The 19,283-nt window shown below is 42.2% G+C and overlaps 1 protein-coding gene across 1 annotated transcript in view; it reads left to right on the top strand.

The window, feature by feature from the left end:
• The window catches only part of BEGAIN (brain enriched guanylate kinase associated), a 149,939-nt gene extending 130,875 nt beyond the window's left edge, over positions 1-19,064 (top strand). The window contains exons 7-9 of the mRNA XM_058807436.1: positions 9,774-9,881; positions 13,920-14,003; positions 17,213-19,064. Of these exons, the coding sequence (XP_058663419.1) occupies positions 9,774-9,881; positions 13,920-14,003; positions 17,213-18,586 (1,566 nt within the window). The 3' untranslated portion in view covers positions 18,587-19,064. The remainder of the gene's footprint in view (positions 1-9,773; positions 9,882-13,919; positions 14,004-17,212) is intronic.
• The last annotated feature ends 219 nt before the right edge of the window (positions 19,065-19,283 follow it).

Genomic DNA, 19,283 nt, shown 5'->3' with positions numbered 1-19,283 from the left:
CTGATTGGTGTGGGGAGGTGAAGCACCAAACCTTAAATACTTTTACCCAACATGAGATTTTACAAAGTAAATAGCAGAGATATATTTTAATAAAAAAAAGGAGATGCTAATTCAGACAGAAAAGACAAGTATATTATGTTTATTCCCTGTACTACGCTTACAATTTTTCAGACAGCTCACCAAATCTTCCCAATCAATACCCCAGGGGATGCTTCAATGTATATTGAACAGATACAAGAGATCAGGGGAACAGAATATAAAGACATGCACACATTGGACATGGGCAATGAAAGTTCAAAATCCACAGGAGGAAGAGCCCAAGATGGGGAGTGGTGAGGAGGGAGAAGGCCAAGGCAATGCTGCAGCAACAAGAGCAGGTTTGCCCTGTGAGCAGCTCTGGGGAGGGCAGAGCTGCTGGGCTGGCTCTGGGCTCTGCAGGGTCCCAGCAGGGCTTGGGCACAAACCCAGCTCAGCACAGCCCTTCACTGCAGGAACAGACCCTGGGCTCTCACACAGAATCACGCAGAATTTCTAGGTTGGAAGAGACCTTTAACATCATCGAGTCTAACCCATGTTCTAACACCTCAACTAGATCATGGCACCAAGACCACATCCAGTATTTTTTTAAACATATCGAGGGATGGTGACTCCACCACCTCCCTGGGTAGATGATTCCAGTATTTGACCACTCTTTCTGTGAAAAGCTTCCTCCTTAATTCTAGCCTGTATCTCCCTTGGCACAGCTTGAGACTGTGTCCTCTTGTTCTGTCTGTTGTTGCCCGGAGAAAGAGACTGACCCCCAGCTCACCACAGCCACCCTTCAGGGAGTTGAAGAGAGTGATGAGGTCACCCCTGAGTCTCCTTTTCTCCAGGCTGAACAACCCCAGCTCCCTCAGTCGTTCTTCATACGGCTTGTGTTCCAAGCCCCTCACCAGCCTCATTGTTCTCCTTTGGACACACTCAAGCACCTCAATGTCCCTCCTAAAGTGAGGGGCCCAGAACTGGATGCAATACTCCAGGTGAGGCCTCACCAGTGCCGAGTACAGGGGCAGAATGACCTCCCTGCTCCTGCTGGCCACTCCATTCCTGATACTGGCCAGGATGCCCTTGGCCTTATGGCCACCTGGGCACGCTGCTGGCTCGTGTCCAGCCGACTGTCACCAGCACCCCCAGGTCCCTTTCCACCTGAGCACTGTCCAGCCACACCGTGCCCAGCCTATAACACTGCAGGGGGTTATTGTGGCCGAAGTGCAGGACTTGGCACTGCTCTCAGGTGCAAGCGTGAACCCAGAGAGGGAAAGCCAGCCTTGCCACAGCACTGTGATACAGCAGAGAAAAATCTTCTGAGAGAGAAATACTTTATCTCCCAAGAGAGCATTTAGATAAACCTTTAGTCACAGGGGGAAAGGAAGGGGCTTGAAGTTTTCTTCTAAACAACTCATTATTGAAAGAAAGTGTCAAAAGGTGACAGGAAATGTGAATTTCAAAATTCCTAGAGCAGAACAAATTATTAAAGAGTAAAGTACTGTAAATAATCTAGCCCTTACTATTTTTATTTGGTTGGGAAATTGTCCTTGTTTAGGTAGTCAACTCTAATTAGAATTCACTTGCATATTAAAATAATCTGCAATTAATATGAATGAATATTCCAAAATTCAGAGCATGACATTTGTCCTCCTAGATCATTTTACTCCTAGAAATTAATGCCACTTCCTCTTTCTACACCATCTATGTAGTTCATTTAAGAAGTCTCCAGTAACTTCTCCATTTCCACAGAGGAGCCCTTGTGGCTGGAAAGGTTGAGTGTCAGGCAACCAGTTCTCAGAGTGACAGCTTTAAGCTACAAGGCTGAAGAGCCCATCTTGTGTGGCCTGCAGCAGAGAACTTCTCCTTTTCTACCCATTCACACATTTTCTTTTTCTTTTTGCAAAATGTTTTGCTGCTTACCACTGCTGAAGTCTCCAGTCCTTTCGTTGCACTATGGCCATGTAATTATTTTAAATTATTTTTCTGAGCTCCTAGAAGGAACTAAAAAATATTTTTTCTTTTTAAATTCAACTGTGGGCAAGGACAGACAATCCAGTCTCCTCCTGAGCCAACCCAAGAGCCATATATCTGTCACTTCCTTTTATCCCATGTGTTCATCATGAGAAAGGCCTGTCACATTGGAATAATGTTCTTGCCACTCTCTTCTTTATGTGGAAGAGCTCCAACATGACATAGATTTTTGCAGTAGGTAAAGCCTACGGCAAAAGACACATCAACAACATATTTTCTCTGACCTGCCCATAAAAATGAGTATTTTCAAATCCATGGTGCCATACATTTGTCTCTGAAGAATGCAGCCTTGTCTGCAACCTTGGCAGCTTGGCAACAGAAAATCACTTTAAATAAATATCTGATATTCTTTAGGATAAATATAATGAATTAGTCATTGCTCCTTACCATAATGTAGCAGAATTCCTGAAAGCCAGGCTCTATTAGCATTTTGAAGAGGTATTGAGACAAGGATGGGTGTCCTGGGGATTACTGCTGTGGAAAGCAAAGATGAGACAGTGGTATATGATGAAGTGCAATCAGGATGCTGCCACAGCCTCTACATCCCTACACATCCCTGCAGTTTTGTTTGTAACTTGATAAAGAATTACCTCATAAATCTGCAAAACATTTGGCTCTTTTCCTCCATTGCTTGTAAAGATGCACATTCTTAAATAGATTTGTGGGTTCAGTGAATCTGTAAGTGAACAGCTCCTTTGGATACTCATTTTACTGCTAAACCAAAATAAGATTGTTATGCAGAGAAGTAAAACTAAAAATTTAATGTGTATTAAATGTTGCTTTCATGCTGCAATTATCAGCACCAAATCCTGCACCCCAAGGATCATGTAGAGAACTGGTATCAGTTGATACAATCTCATTACTCATTGAAAAGTCTTTCATTATTATTTGCTCTTCTGATCTTGTCAGTTCACTCTTTTTATTACAGTTCCTGCCCATGGGTGCAAGTGAGTGTGACAGGGGATATCCACTGCTCTTCCCTGGCAGATAAACTCACACAGAGCATCCATAAACAGGCACATCTGCCTGCACATCATCTGCCATAAAAACATGAAGATCTGCAGAGCAGAAACTAACATGCTTAAAATCAGGAATTGCTGCAGAGAATATCCAGTAATTCCTGCAAATTTAAACCATCTTTTTCTTTTTTATGAGCCAATTGATAAAACAAGTTATGCATATGGTCTGCAGGGAAGTGCTGCAAATTGAGCAGCTGTTAACTTTCAGAGTTACAGGAAGAAAAAGGGTTTTATTTCCACCACATTTCTCATTCTCATTTTATTTACCTTGTTGGCTATAACCCTGGCCTAGCCAAGCCCATCACCACACATGTTTCTATTTAAGACTCTGCTTACAAGATAAGAGGTCCCTTGGCTTGAGCACTGCCTTGCTCAGCTGAGACCATGACACACCTGCATGAGAGGAAGAGTTTATTTCACCTAACCTTGAAATAACTCACATTAGTACCCTCTGCAACAGTGAACATTTTCCACATTTGGTGGGAAAGACCATTGCATAAACTCCCAATCTTCCACTCCACAAAGAATGGCTGTTTTTTATTGATTTCTCAGCAGAATACAAGATATGTACTGACAGATGCTATAAAACAAATTCATCCTCACTCATCACTGAAGTGCTGTCATTGAACGATAACTGGGAATGCACAGGGCATCTGGGGGCCCTTTCTTCATGGTAGATAACACACTCACGTCCTCCATGATTGCTGTAATTATCACTAATAACTAGATGTTGCATCACTGACTCCAGAAGGCAGGCATTCACACACACCAAGTCAAATCTGGGGTCTGTTTGAAGCCTTGATTGAATGCCAGGGAAAAACATAAGTAAACTTCCATGCATACTTGTTCTCAATTTTATTAGGACCTAGAGATGTATTAAGTGTTTATTAAATCATCTCTCCATAACAATAAGAGCATTTACTTATAAGCAGGTATCAGCATTTGCTAATAACAGAAATTTAAACTATCATATCATAACCACCCCAGTGATCCCAGCAGTCCAGTGAGATGTGGTAGCCATACATTACAGAACTCACAGGCTGAGGTCTGAAGGGATATCTGGGCATCATCTGCTTCAAACTGTCTGTTCCTACACCCACAGCGGGTCATCAAGGACCATGTCCAGACAGTTTTTTAATATCTCCAGGAGTGGAAACTACAATATCTCTGGGCAACATTTTTCAGTGCTCAGTCACCCTCAACAGTTTAAGAGTTTTCCATGTTCAGATGGCACTGCTAAAGTTTCGTGTGTTGTGCCTCTGGTATTTTGCCCATTGCTTCTTGTCCTGTCACTGGGCACCTCTGAATAGAGCCTGGCTCTGTCCTCTTTGCACCCTCCCTTTGGATATTTATCCACGTTTGATGAGATCCCACTCAAGCTGTGTTTTCTCCAGGCTAAACAGTCCCAGCTCTCTCAGTCTTTCCTAAGAACAGAGATGCTCCAATCCCTTGTCTTCCTGGCCATTTCTAAGACTCTCTCCAGTAAATCTTTATCCACTTGTACTGAGAAACCTGAACTGGACACAGTGCTCTGGGTGTGGCCACAGCAGTGCTGAAAGGAGGAATCATCTTTCTCAGCTTGCTGGCAGCACTGCCTAATGCAGCCCAGGGTTACCTCTGGCCCTCTTTGCAGCAAGGAAACACACTGGAGGCTTGTGCTCAACTAGTTTCCCACCAGGACCTCCCAATCCTTTTCTGAAAAGCTGCAGGATATGCTGTGTGGCCCCAAGCATGCGTTGGTGCAAGGGGTTGTTCTCCCCAGGTGCAGGATTTTGCACGTCTCCTTGTTGAAATTCATTTAGTCCTGTCAGGCCATTTCTGCAGCCTGTGAGGTCCCTGGGCAGAGCAGCACCACCCACTGCTGTACCAGCCACTCCTCCCAGTTTGTCATCCTCAGCTGCTCAGTTTTGTCCTTCATAGGATGATTTCAATGAGGTTATAAAATATCACCATAAAACACACAGAGTTTGTTTTGAAAACTCATCCCCAGTTGTAAAGTCAGCCCTTGTTTGCTGACTACAATCCACAGTCAACCCCCTGCCTTTCTTAGCAGATACCTCAAAGCATGAGCAGTGAAAACACTGTTACTGCTGGTCTAGGAGAAAAGTACTGAGTTAGCAGTGTTACACTGGCCCACAAAGATGGGGAAATTCTCCTATTGGAGTGTTACTTTCCTCCTGGACAAGTCGAGTAGTAGAGAATAAAGGGAACAAAATTCTGCCTGTATTCCTCATCCAAAACCACTGTAGTAAACCTCTGTCAAGGCATTCAAGATGGAACACCAGTATCACTCTGGTGGTATTTGTAACAGAAAAAGTCTCTCCCTCTCTTTCTGTCTATCATTTGGGCATTACTAATTAAGAAGTATTCCCAAAGGAATATGCTGCCCACTAATACCTTGCTGGTCAGCACTACCATTACATTATTGTCAGTGTAGCATTGAAAATTGCATCCACGGAAACATTCCTTACAGGAGCATCAAGATTTACTTTGCCATGTTTGAAAGGTCTGACATTTCCACAGACCAGCACTTCCCATTTGCAAATCTGAGTCTGGTTTCCAAAGGACTTTACACACCAGAGCTCCCTCAGGACAGCAGAGACCAGAGCAAGCAGCCAAGCCTTGACTAATGGGCTGACACTGCTCAGGGTAGGACACCCTCCATCTGCTGGAAACAATGAAGGGAGGCTGAAAGATTACCAGAGAGAACTTTTAGCCTGCCCATTTCTGCTGAAGGACTAGAGTAGTAACCTTTATGGATCCACTAATATGCAAGATAATCAAATCTTTTCATCCAGCTTTTGTTACTTTTAAAATTAACAAATGATTCTATTAATTATTTCATGCTGAATCAACCTAGCAAAATTCTTTTCACCTCACTTAGATTTTAGTTGTAGGGACTAGATAGCACCAAACACTTCTGAAAGCATCAACTTATATTTTTATGGATCTATAAATATATGAGGGATGTTTTCACTGTGATAGATGCAAATTATAAAAAAGGCCCTAGGGTTCCAGACAGAGATTATTATATATTTTATTATATAACTTGGTTCCTTTGTGAAGAACAGTTATTCAATCCCTTCCTCAGATCTGATAAGGATGCACTGAGGGTCATGCTAAATCCAGGATAGGAGCAAGGTGCCCTCAGCCTCGGTGCTGTGACTGCTGGGTTCACCCAGCAGAACAAATGTGATGTGACTCAGATGTGGGCACATGACTGTAGCTCTCTTGTGTTAGTCAGACACTAGAGAGCTGTGTTCTCGTGTGCTGGCTCTGTGTCAGGGGATGAGGGGGGCAGAAGATGCTCAGAGCTGACTCAACAAAGATTTCTGAGCAAGGATCCAGCAGCCACTCAGCCCACTGCAGCCTGTAGCTCTGGCATTTTGGAGTGGACTTCAGGAAACCTCAGCCCAGCTGCAAGCTATTGGCACATCAATAACAGCACTGATTTAATTCACTACTGAGTTTGGAGAGATTGGGTGTCAGCACCTGCAGAGCAGAAAGCAGCGCCAAAAGCAGGGAGGAGGGGTCACAAGCCTTATGGCAGAGTAGGAGGACCAAGCTTCTATGAGCTACCAGAAATAGAGGGATCTGCCAAAAGTGGTTACAAGTAAAATAAGCATTTATATTTGTAACTCATGATCATAGCATTGATATTATGATTCCCATCCTCCTTTCATGCCTCTCTGACATCTGATGCTGAAAATGATTGCTTGAGTCCAAGTGGAGAGCTCAAAGATGCAGCCCCAGTGACCAGCAATCCTTCTAATGCAGTGATCCAACACCACCATCCTGTCTCTTCCAGCTGCACTGCTCTCCCATAGATGGTGTCAGGATTAAGCCTTTTTCCTCTTGTTGCCACCACTGAGCCTCGATAATGCCTGCCTGAAGCCCTGAACTTCCCAAGATGGACACACAGTGTGTGGCTGATATGCCAAAGAATTTGAGTGTCCTGCCCACCTTTAGGCTGCCTCATTTTGCCACATTGAAACAGACTCTTTGCTCTTGTCAATGGCACTGATTTCAAGAGAAAGATGTGAACTGATAATGATGGAGAAGATTGGGACTGGCCTTTCCTTCTTATTCCCTCTTCTCCACAGCACTGCTGAGGTGTTTATTACTTTGGTGTCCACCTGCTGACCTGTACAGCATAAATCTGAACTGAGGCAAGTTTTACACTTCAATAAATATAGAATACCTTTAAAAGTCACACTTGAGCAGATAAAAAGTCTGGGAAACGTCATCCAAATGTTATCATAAATGAAATAAAATAAAATGAAATCATAATTCAGACGGATTCAGCGTTACTCAAATGCAGTGGAAAGTAGTGCTTCCAATGCCTGAATCTGCTGCCTTATTAGTTTCTCTCCTGAAAACTATAAATCCTTGATCAGATATTCTCTCCTGAACTGCAAAATAGAATGAGTAAAGTTCAATTTGGCTAGGCAAGAGCAGCAGTTACTGAGATCGGAGTGATTTAGAGCAACAGAGTTCTACAAATCAGCTGTCCTGGTATGACAACTTGTCATACAAGGACTGAAAAAATCTTCCTTACAAGTGGTTATTTGGAAGATTACGTCTGTACTCAGTGGACCTGGATCCTTCAAAAGCATGAAATTACTTCGAAAATTGAGGGGACATATTTTTTGTGGGTACTTAGGTAGTCACTTGTCTACCTCATTACACAGCTAAATACCTCTGAAAATGTAATCTTCAGTCACAGTCTCAAAGGAGACAGATTTTTAGAGGTGCACAGATGGCCAGGAGGTTTACAAAGTGCCTGGTTGTTTAGTTCACTATAAAATCAACGAGAGTTAAGGGTCTCATATAAAACCACGTTGCTCTGCCTAATTAAAAACATGGCCCTGTGTCTGGTTAAAAGCACTGAGGTTGGAGCCTTGCAAGCTCTCAAAGCTGCATTTTGGCCTTCCATGAGGAGTCCCCAGGCAGGAGTGCTGATCAATGGGAACAAGGAGGGGAGAGGTGTCAAGCCTGGACAGAGGGCTGGCATCAGCTGGGAACAGACAGTCCACAGAGAACTGACACTGAAACAGGCCAGCCCACACCTTCACAAAGACACCTCAATCACATCTGCACGCTTTAAAGCAAGCTGTGGGTTTGCTTAGACCATTTGAGAAGGTGTTTTTCTTTAAATAGCAGCTTAGGATGAGAACTGCCACTTCCAATTTAATCACCCTCCTTTAATACAGGCTGGTGCTTTGCAGCTGGATAATTAACCTTGGTATTCATTCGGACTTCAAAACACCCAATTCCCATTGCTGTCAATTAGCTGACAATGTCAAGTGTGTGTTGATAGAAGATTTTTGTGTGACCCTGGCAATATGGCATTTGGGAAATTTCAGTCCTTCACAACTAAAAATGGGAAGTGACATCCACAGAATCACAGAATGGTTGAGGTTGGAAGGGACCATTTCTCTTCTAGTGAAATGGATCCACTAGATCCACTTGGAGATCTGGTCCAATCTCCGTGCTCAAAGAGAGTACTCTGGGGCACTTCACATAGAATGGTGTCCAGGGTGATTTTTAATATCTCCTCAGCTTCTATGGGCACCGTGCTCCATTGCTCAGCCACCCTCACAGTACAGAACTCCTTCCTCATATTCAGGTGAACTTCCCATGTCCCACCTGTTCCCAACAGTTTCCACCTGTTGCCTCTTGTCCTATTGCTCAGCACCACTGAGATTGTGAATTTGTCACTGGATTGAGTTCACTAAACAAAACAGACATGTATTAGGGTTTACCCTACTTTCTGCTCTTATGAAAATGTATCTTTCTAAAACACACCCAAGATGTTTTTCAAACCTTCGTTTTGCAGCTCTGGGTGCACAGAGGATGCCTTGATCTCAGGGCATTCAGAAGCTGCCATACTTTTTAACAACAATGTAAGGCTGGAGGCAGGGTATAAACAACTGTACACAATGATTTTTAATACAAGAAGCAGTACGAGAAGCACTGTGTATCAAAATGAAACAAAAGGTGGGAAGGGCCACTGGCATTTCATTCCTTCCATTGATCTCTTTGCATTTATAATAAAGAGTTACATCCTACTAGTAACAAGATTAAATTAGTGGGCAGAAAGAAATTTGAATCAGACTATTTTCCTGATATGCCACAGTGGACTGTGTTCTGCTAATGAGTGCTAACCCTACAATCAGGTAAATATTCACCTTGAGGAATGAACAACCCTGATCAGGGATTTTAAATCAGCCAGAACAGTCAACAGCTAAAATGAGCTTGGCTCAAACACAACTGCTTTTCTGTTTAAATATTTTTCTTCCTTCCTTATGAGGATGGGAAATAATAGCATAAGAGAAACATTCTTGTAGTAAAAGAGCAGCTCCAGTCCCTTTCATGTTGGAGACCGTGTCCTGTGACTAAGAAGGGATGCATTAATGATTGATGCTCAATAGAATGCTTTTGCACAGGCTAACTGGAGCCTTCTGTGAAGGTTCCTAAATGAGCTCAGTCTGACCTCCTTAGTTGTAAAGAACTCCACCTCATCTCCTAAGCAAAATAATGGAGAAAATAAATAAGGGTGGGGCAGGAAGAAAGAAAAAATAAATTTTGGTCTGTTGTGCTTTTCTCTGGATTTGAGAATGACATCAACCAGTGGACCTTTATCTGAAATATTCTGACAGTAGAAAAACACTGACTACTCCATTTTCTATGCAGGGTCAACATTATGAAGAGGAAAAACGGGCTTTGAGCCATGAAATAATTGCACTCAATAATCACTTAATAGAAGCCAAGGTGACAATAGATAAGTTGTCAGAAGACAATGTAAGTATTTAATTATTCATTTTGAGATTATATTCAGAAACAAATTGGGTCTTGCACTTCCCATGAAATTATAGTATTTTATGTTTGTATAAAATGTAACCAGTCACCTCAACAGTTAAAATTCTTGTTTGTTTGTTTGTTCCCATCATTTTGTAAATCCAGCTCTTATGCTATGAGGTTGTGGTAAGACTTTTCATTGATATTTTTTCCCTTACGTCTAGCCTGAAACTGATGAAAAAATATTCTAAGAGATGGCAATATTCCCACATTGATTTTGCCATCAGTGCAGCAAACTGGTGCAAGCACATGGTCAGAGCTGTTGCAGTGACACGTGTAGGGAGTGGGGACTCATCAGAAGGATTTCAGGCACAGAGTAGAGCCCAAAATTTCCTGCCATTCTTTGATCTTTTAGTCTTTTGTCCCCAAAAGGCCCAGCACAATCCAGCTTTGCTGGCAGCAGGCAGGACTGACCCAGCCTGGTCACTCAGACCAGGGAGCAGGAGCCAGGCTCTCCCAGCAGCTGCTCATGTGTAAAATGTGCCTGTCTCTGTGTGGGACAAAGCAGGGAACATCTCTGAAAATTGTCACCCTCCATCTCATTAAACACTACTGAAAAATGGCATGAGTAGCACAGCTGGCAACAAGCTCATTAAATCCTTCCTGAGACAAACCTACAAAGACAGCAAAGAGAGGAATATTGCAGGCATTTAGTTCATTATTGTGCCATTCCTTCCACATTTAATAAAAAATTCATCTGCAGAAGACATGTTTCTGTTAGCACTTATTTTCCAGCATCTTACATTCAATCTTCCCATATTTCACATGAACTCTTAATCATAGCTGGGAGCATTTAGTCTCATTAAAATGCCTGTTGATGTGAACTCTGCCTGTGCAATTAACAGCTTTCTAACTGAAGTAAAAAGTTCCCAATCTGACCCCTAACTTTCACAGAAGCTGAGTTGAAAGAGTTACTTTATAACTCTAACAGCTATAAGTAATGGAGTGTGGTAAAAGTAATGGGCTACATCCAGGTTTTGGAAGCACAGGGACAACTCCAAATTAATTCACTTGAAATCAGTGGAGTTATTTTTGATTTAAAATAGTGTGACGGTGTTCACAGGGGTTTTCGGATGAGGGAAGAGACGAGAATGTTGACTCCCTCTTTCAGAAGGCTTGGTTTATTATTTTATGATCTATATTACATTAAAACTGTGCTAAAAGAATAGAAGAAAAGGTTTCATCAGATAAGCTAGCTAAGAATAGAATCAGAAAGAATAACAAAGGTTTGTGGCTCAGACAGAGAGCCCGAGCCAGCTGGGCTGTGATTGGCCATTAATTGGCCATTAATTGGCCATTAAACAAACATCCACATTAGATCCACAAACAGATCCACCTGTTGCATTCCACAGCAGCAGATAACCATTATTTACATTTTGTTCCTGGGGCTTCTCAGCTTCTCAGGAGGAAAAATCCTAAGGAAAGGATTTTTCATGAAAAGATGTCTGCGACAAAATAGAGGTGGAAGAAAGTTGCAGAAATCTCCCTTTAAGTATGCATCCATTTACACTACTTCATGGAGTCAGGCTTGAACCCCAATTTGAGGTGTTTTCAGTACTCATAGTTTTACTCTGAGCACTAGAATATGGTCCAGAGGCCTCAAATAACAGAACCACTTCTTCAGACTTGGGGTTGGCCCATGGACAAAGTTCTGCCCTTTCAGGTCTTGAGAAAATGACGTGAAATTAAGTCAGGGGAGATTTAGGTTGGATGTCAGGAAAAGGTTCTTCCCCCAGAGGGTGGCTGGGCTCTGGAGCAGCTCCCCAGGGCTGTGCTCACAGCCCCAAGCCTGACAGAGCTCAAGAAATGTTTGTACAAAGCTCTCAGCCACAGCTGTGACTCTTGGGGATGTGCAGGGCCAGGAGTTGGACTTGGTGATCCTTGTGGGTCCCTTCCACCTCAGGATAATCTATGATTATGTCTAGTATCACTAATAAGAGTAAAGGTTATATTTCAAATTTTAAAATAAAGAACTACAAAACAAACCACTATTATGCCTAACAGCACAGAAGTGATAAACTGAAGAATCCTACGCGGGGAGAATGTTTTTGTCTCAGCAATGTTTCTTTCTTCAATTATATTTTCTCTCTCTCTTCTGACAGAAATATAAAATTATGCTTTTGATACAAAAACATATTTAAAACTGTGGGAAACACTTCTGGCATTATTTGCCAGTCACTGTTCCAGTTGCCACAGACGTGGCTGGTTTCCATTCAGGCAAACACTGAAGGAGAGAAGGTCACCCCAGGCACATGGCTTGGCCCAGCAGGTGGAGAACAAAGTACACGTGGCACATGTAGCTCACATGTAATGTTTTCTGTAGTAATTTTTAAAGCTGCTAAAAATAAAGTGTCAGCAATGCTTTTCGTGCTCTCCATGACAACCACAGAGCAGAAAGAGAGGCGCAGAGCTTTTGAAGAAAGGATTAGGTTCTGGAGAGACACCATTTCTGCGTGCCTGGGAATGCCATATGGGACTCGGGGTACCTGTCTGTGCTGTGCATTGTGCAGCAATGTATATTGGGTTTAATGTATATGCAACATATCCAAGTCACATGCGCATGGAACAGAGTTTACTTCTAAATTGAATTCTTGGGATCTTTTTCAGGAATGAAAATAGTGTGTCCTAATATAAAATTTAAGATCCACATAAATGAATACCGTACATTTGAAGAAGAAAGGGCATTTATAAAATCTCACAAAGATAGAGAAAAATAATCACAAAACAAAAGTGTCTAAAGGTGCTTGAATGTGAAAAAATATGAACTAATGTTCACAGGACAACTATCCCCATCACTGAAAGACTCACAAGAACATCTTGTTGCTTCTCTTATTACAGAATACCATAAAATTGTCCTTTAAAACAGAGGAACTTTCTTTTTCACAAAAAATTTCTTTATGAGTTTTTAAGAGAATTAATGTAGCCATAAAAACTGGCGTGCGACAAAATTATGACATCAACATCAGAGAAAATCCAAATTATATCAGTATTCCACACTTTTTGTCTACAAACACATACTAATTTTTACAGATTAACACAGCCCAGTGCCCATAGCACTTTCATGCTTTGCATATCTCATCTCTGCCCACCTATAAAGTCAGTTTCTGAAGCCAACCTTGGTTTTAATGCAACTAGATAATGAAAAGGAAAAACAAAATACAGCTCCTACCTTCAGGGAGCCAGAGATACTGGCTGAAGGATGCAGTTACACAGTCATGTGTGCTAAATCAAATTTAAGTGAAGGGCAAATCTGTGTGCTGAATTTCCCCATTAAATAGACTGTGGAAGCCATTCAGTACCAAGATAGCATAAGAAGCTTGCTTAAATTCTCTCCTTCCTTGTGTGGAATTCTCACGGTGATTTCTTGCCCAGTGAAAATATTCTATTCTGCAGCATCAAATATTTGCAGTGAGATTTAATATATTTCTATAGCTGCATTCTGCAAGATATTAAAGGAGCCAGGAATCATCCAGAAATATCAAAAGGAGAAAGAGTCTCCCTTTTAAAAAAATCAACACAATGTATATTTTTGTAATTAATTTCTCCCACAGTCTCATAAGATTATTTTAGCACTTTCTAAAGTAGTATTTTAGTGCTCAACTGGATAATACCCAATAAAAATTTTCTTTTTTGCTTAAAAGATCATGGGTTTTTAGCCTTCACAGTACCATGCATGTTAACAGTATAGAATTCAGTTCTTAATGGGAAATATCCATCCTCTGAAATGCAGATTACTGTTCTGTTGTAACAGGTCTCAAAAGTTTATTCTTAGTAATTTTATCAGCCCTCACAGAGCAAAGGAGGAAATATCTCTAGATTGTGCTAGAAACAGCAAAGCATCTTCTTGTGTTTAGAAATCAAGGTATGCTCCAAATGTCCCCAAAGTGAATTTTGAAAAGATTGATCTGGCATGGGAGAAAGGCTGAAAGCCACAAGCACTTTGCAAGCTTTAAAGAAGAGGTTATTTTCTGTTTTTTCCAGGAGCTCTACAGGAAGGACTGCAATTTAGCTGCTCAGCTTCTCCAGTGCAGCAAGAACTATGACAGGGCGCATAAACTTTCAGAGGTAATGTGACCAAACTTGTTCTGTGACATAAATATTGTATGGAAAACAGGTTGTTTTGCATGCATCAATTCCAGAATTGGTTTGGCCTTAAGGCTTTTATTCCTCCACACACCCTCCTTTAACCACAGGAGGACTTGTGCTGGTGTTTGTGCAGTCGAGGGAGGTGCTGACAAAATCACAGCACCAATGAGATTTTGCTCCACCCATGACGGAACTTGAAGGAAATCTCTTTCCCCAAACCTCTCCTACCCAGATGGGCCTGCACTGATGGCCTGTAAAGCAAAGGTTTTGTAAAACACTGGAGTGCTGTGAACTCCAGAATGCAAAACTCTGTTCAGCAGCAGTGTGGTGAGAGCAGGGAAATGACAGGCCACGGGCGTCAGAGATCCTGATATAATCAATTTTCCTCCTAAAGCTATTTTCCAGTCCAGCTAGTTTCCAAACCCCAATTTTTAAATGGACTGCCAGAACAAATATCTTTTTCTAAAGAAGCCAGAGCACTGAGTGATTGATTTCCAAGGAGTAAACTTTAATTAATAATCGTTGCTTCCAAGGAAACGAGGCTTGAGGAATAGGCTCCATAAAGGGGAAGCAAATATTATCTTAGTAAAGAAGACAGTTCTTCAGGGATCCAGGCCCTGCACAAAGCAATAGCACCTTCCTCACACATATTCCTTCAGTGAAGGTTACAGGGAATAGCCTTTCCTTCTTCAGTCCCATCAGGTCAGCATCCCCCCAAATGGCCTCTCTTGTGCAATTCTGCAATGGAATACTGCAAAATTAAATTTGGAATGTACAAACCACCTCTAAGTCAGTAGATGGCTTCGGAGCACTGAACAACCCTGGCAAATAAAGATGGACCAAGATTCTTTTGTCTTCCAGACAAAGAGACAGAACTTCCAAAGTAACCATTATCTTGGTCCTGTTATTTTTTACTGTTAACTGACTTCCCTTAGCAAATTGTATCAAGGAATTATCATTACATTACTCACACTTGAAAGCACCCTACCTGTTCTAATTAGGACCTTAAAAGCATTTAATTGTTTATTTGCAGAGAACTATCACAAATGTGAGATCTCCCCTCAGTTTCCCAGACTGTCATATACTCAGTTAAATAGGAAGTCTCCACTCATTAGTCCAAGCATTTATTAATTTAGCATGTGTAAATGTGCTGTCACAGCCAATAAATTCTTTAAAAATTCAAGTATTGCCTTATAAACTATTGTATATTTTCCAGAAACCTAAACTGTAGAAAAATATAGTGATGTGATAGCAGTATCATTTTAGTAATTCCAGTTTCCAGTGCAGTGCCCATAAAATAACATTCTTTTAAACACATTTCATAATCTTAATAACATGTATAAAATAGATCAAATAGTGGTGCTACAGGATACTAAAATAAGACCTGCCCCATACAGCAAATTCACATTAAATTAACTGTATTTATTTTTCCTCATTTCTATGACTTTTTACACCAGGCCTATTTTACAACCTGTTTATTCAATCTTTGTTGCATCTGTACTTACTATGACTAATGTTGCTGCCTGCCAGCAGACTGGCAATATCATTTATTTCCAATGGAGGACATATGAGTTAATTAGCAACATAATGATTAATCTAAAATATCCTGGAAGGTCTGTTGGTTGAAAAAACACAAAACACTCATCCTACTACAAATAACAGGAATGTCATTTCACTACATGCCGTATTTTGAACAGAGTGAGGTGTGGGGATTAAAATAGCTTTAAAAACTTCCCAATGAAATTAAAAGAGGATCTCTGTATTTTACAGAATGCAAGACCATGGCAAGGAGCAGGTACCTTAAATTTCCTTTTTCAAAAAATAGAGGGGAGGGGAACAACTGCAGGTATTTGTGGTGTTCTCTCCTCTAGAGAAACAAATTTAAGGAGGAGGTGAGATTGCTGAGGTCATAAGGTTAACCATTGATTAGTTTGTAAAGAGGAACTTGATTTTTAGTTATAAAAACAAAGTTCTGAGTAAATCACAGCACTGAAGGGATTAATTCCCAAGTGGCATAAATCAACAGGAATATCGAAGGAGCAAACAAAGTCACAAACTCAAAACTTACTCCAAACATGAATCCAAGAATTGTGATTTCCAGCAATAAATAGGGAGAGGCAACCTCTCTCATATTGCTTTCTGAACATTGTTAGAGATCTCAAGTGAGCAAGGCAGATAAAATTTGACAGGAAAGCGTGCTTGGTGATGCCTGAGTAGGCTCCACCAAGGAATGTCATCTCCCTCTCTCTTCTGGTCCACATGACAGAATGGCAGGTGAAACCATCATCCACAGCCCTGGTCCTGACTTTCTGAAAAAAAAAACCTATATGATTTCTGATACACAACAGACTTATTGATTAATTCTGTCACAGGAATCTCAATGAGAATTCAGGTCTTAGTGCTTTTTTCTGCCGATGTGTTGAGGCTTATGTGGATGGTTGATCTGACAAGAAGTGTCCAGCTGAAGGGGCAAGAAAGGCAGCTTGATCTGCTTCTTCCCAGCACAGGAATAATCCTGTCACAGCAGCCAGCACTTCTCCTATAAGTGTCAGTCAGCTCCTCTGCATCTTCAAACAGCATTGTTTATCAAAGGTGATGCTGGAGGGCAGGAGCTAATTTGGCATGGGGTTGTAGACAAGATGAGCATGAGGAAAGACAAAAGGAGAACAGAATAGATATGATCTCTTCCTCCTTCCTCACTTCCACAGAGACCTCTGCACACCCACACTCCAACTGCAAATCACACCCAAGCACACAGTCTGGAAAGTGTTGCTGTAGGCTGTAATTCCCTTCCTGCCTTTTTAAGATTGTTGTTTACTACATACTTTATTTATATCAGTAAAATAGACCTGGAAGGGCTGGGTTAATGGCTGGACTTGAGGAGTGTAGAGGCCTCTACTGACCTGAGCAATTCTGTGATCATTCCTATCCAAGCTGAATTAATTGGGAAGGAAACATTTCAGTTTCGCAGTGTTATCCGTAAGCAAAAGCAAATGAAGATGTACAAATGTTAAGTAAACAAACAAAAATAATTTGATTACATTTGTTTCAAGAAATGCACAAAGATTGTGGCCATCACAGAGAACCAAGTATGGTGAGCTGTGTAATGTCATAAACAGCACTCATCTGACACCTCTATTGACATGTGCCCTTTTCTCCTCTCTCCTTGCCATCTCTTTATGTTGCAGTTGCCGACTGACTTTCAGGAAAGAGTCAGCATCCACCTGGAGAAACACGGCTGCAGCCTTTCTGTCCCCTTGTGCCACACTTCTTACGCCGATACCATTCCCACCTGCGTCATTGCCAAAGTGCTGGAGAAGCCAGACCCACACAGCTTGTCCTCACACCTGTCAAGCCCATCCACCAGGGATCTCAATTTTCAGGACTCTGCTGGAAAAGCGGGACAAAGAGCCCAGTACAAGTCTGACATCTACTGCAGTGACACGGCGCTTTACTGCCCCGAGGAGAGGAGGAGGGAGAGGCGGCCGAGCGCGGACACGCAGGTGAAGGACGTGGGGTTCCTGCGCTCCCAAAACTCCACGGACAGCACCGTGGAAGAGGACGGCTTCCACTCCAGCTTCTCCCACGAAGCCTTCCCCGAGTACATCACCTCTCTGCCGACCTCCAGCTCCTACTCCAGCTTCAGCGTCACGTCTGAGGAGAAGGAGAACGCCCAAGCCAACACGCTGACGGCCTCGCAGCAGGCCATCTACATGAGCAACCGCGAGGAGCTCTTTGAGAGGAAGTCGCCCGCGGGCTACGAGCACCAGGGGAGCCCCAGGTTCGCCAAGGCCAAACCCGTGCAGCACATGGAGCTGGCTGAGGACAACGAGAACTCGCCCACTTTCACCAGGACTCTGCCCCCGTATGCAAACGAACCTTTTCATTTCTCAGCCATAACACCACAGCAGGCTCTGGCAAACCAGAAAATGAGGAACGAGTGCAGGAGCACCCACCTTTCAGAAGAAGACTTGCCGGGGCGGTGGAGGCAGCTGAGCGTGGAGGACATTGGAGCGTACTCCTACAGGAACGCTGGCAGGCTGTCGCCCTGCAGTTTCTCGGAGCAGTACTACAGCAGCCCCATCAAGAAGGGGGACAGTCGAACGAGCCCCATCTATGCTAGCTACAAAGCAGACAGCTGCTCGGAGGGAGATGACATCTGCCAAAGCAGACTTGTGGACTCTTGCTTCCTGAGGACAGACAGTGGCCTGAACATTGACATCAGCACAAGCTGTAAGCAGGACAAATTGCCCACTTACAAAACAAAAGAACCAAGAGACCAAAAAAACGAAAGGATCACTGTCCAGTTATGCAGTAGCAAAAACATCGAAAACAGCCCGGTGTTGAAAAGGGAATACGTGGACGTGAGCCCCAACAGCTCAGCAGAGTCCCTCAACCAGAGCTCAGTGGAGGCCCCAGAAGTGCACCAGTCTTCCATGGAGCAGGGAAGCCATCCGGGGGCCCACAGCAAGCAGCCGCAGTTCCAGCGCACGGGGAGCACTGGGCTGAGTCGGAAGGACAGCCTTACAAAAGCACAGCTATACGGAACCCTTCTCAACTAGGCACCTCCCCACATGGCAATAAGGCAGCAAAGGGAAGGAGAGAGCGTTTGATGCTCCTAGTGAACCTAGAATGAGGTTCTGAGAAACAGGATTATTATGAAATATATATTCATAACGGTACTATATGTTTAAAACAGAATCTCTTCAAAAACGTTATACAGCACTTTTCACTTGACATCCTTTCCACATGGGAGACTGTCCCCTCCCCTCTTTTATAAACCTGAAATATTTTTATAAACAAAAATGTATTTATTAGACTATCCTAAGCTATTTGAGCAGAATTCTTTTCCCTTCAAGCAGGTTTCTTATTTATTTTTGTGCATGAGGCCATCTGTGCCTAAATTCTTGGAGGAAAAGGGTAAAACCATGATGACAGTGACAAAAAAAAATAAACCCACCTGATAAAATACCGTAAAATGTCATGTGAAATAAAAAAAACCAAGAATGGTGAATTTCAAGAAGTATATTTTTTAACAAGAATGGAATTGTATCTTAAGTTATTTCATACAAATGTATTTATGAGTGACTAATGTATGCACAAAGTGATACTAATATTTTGTTCTTTTAATCCACTGTGTTTCTGCTTTCCTATTTTTCCTTGTATACTACCTCAAAAGTAATTGAGGGTTTCTTTGTCACATTTTCTGTAGGCTTGTATTTATATTGTCTAAAATGCATGCAGTGTCATAATTAATAC

This window comes from Ammospiza caudacuta, chromosome 6 (assembly GCF_027887145.1).
Source record: "Ammospiza caudacuta isolate bAmmCau1 chromosome 6, bAmmCau1.pri, whole genome shotgun sequence".
Classification (NCBI taxonomy): Eukaryota; Metazoa; Chordata; class Aves; order Passeriformes; family Passerellidae; genus Ammospiza; species Ammospiza caudacuta.
The sequence above is the reverse complement of the archived record's forward strand: the minus strand, read 5'-3'. Positions and strand labels throughout refer to the sequence as shown.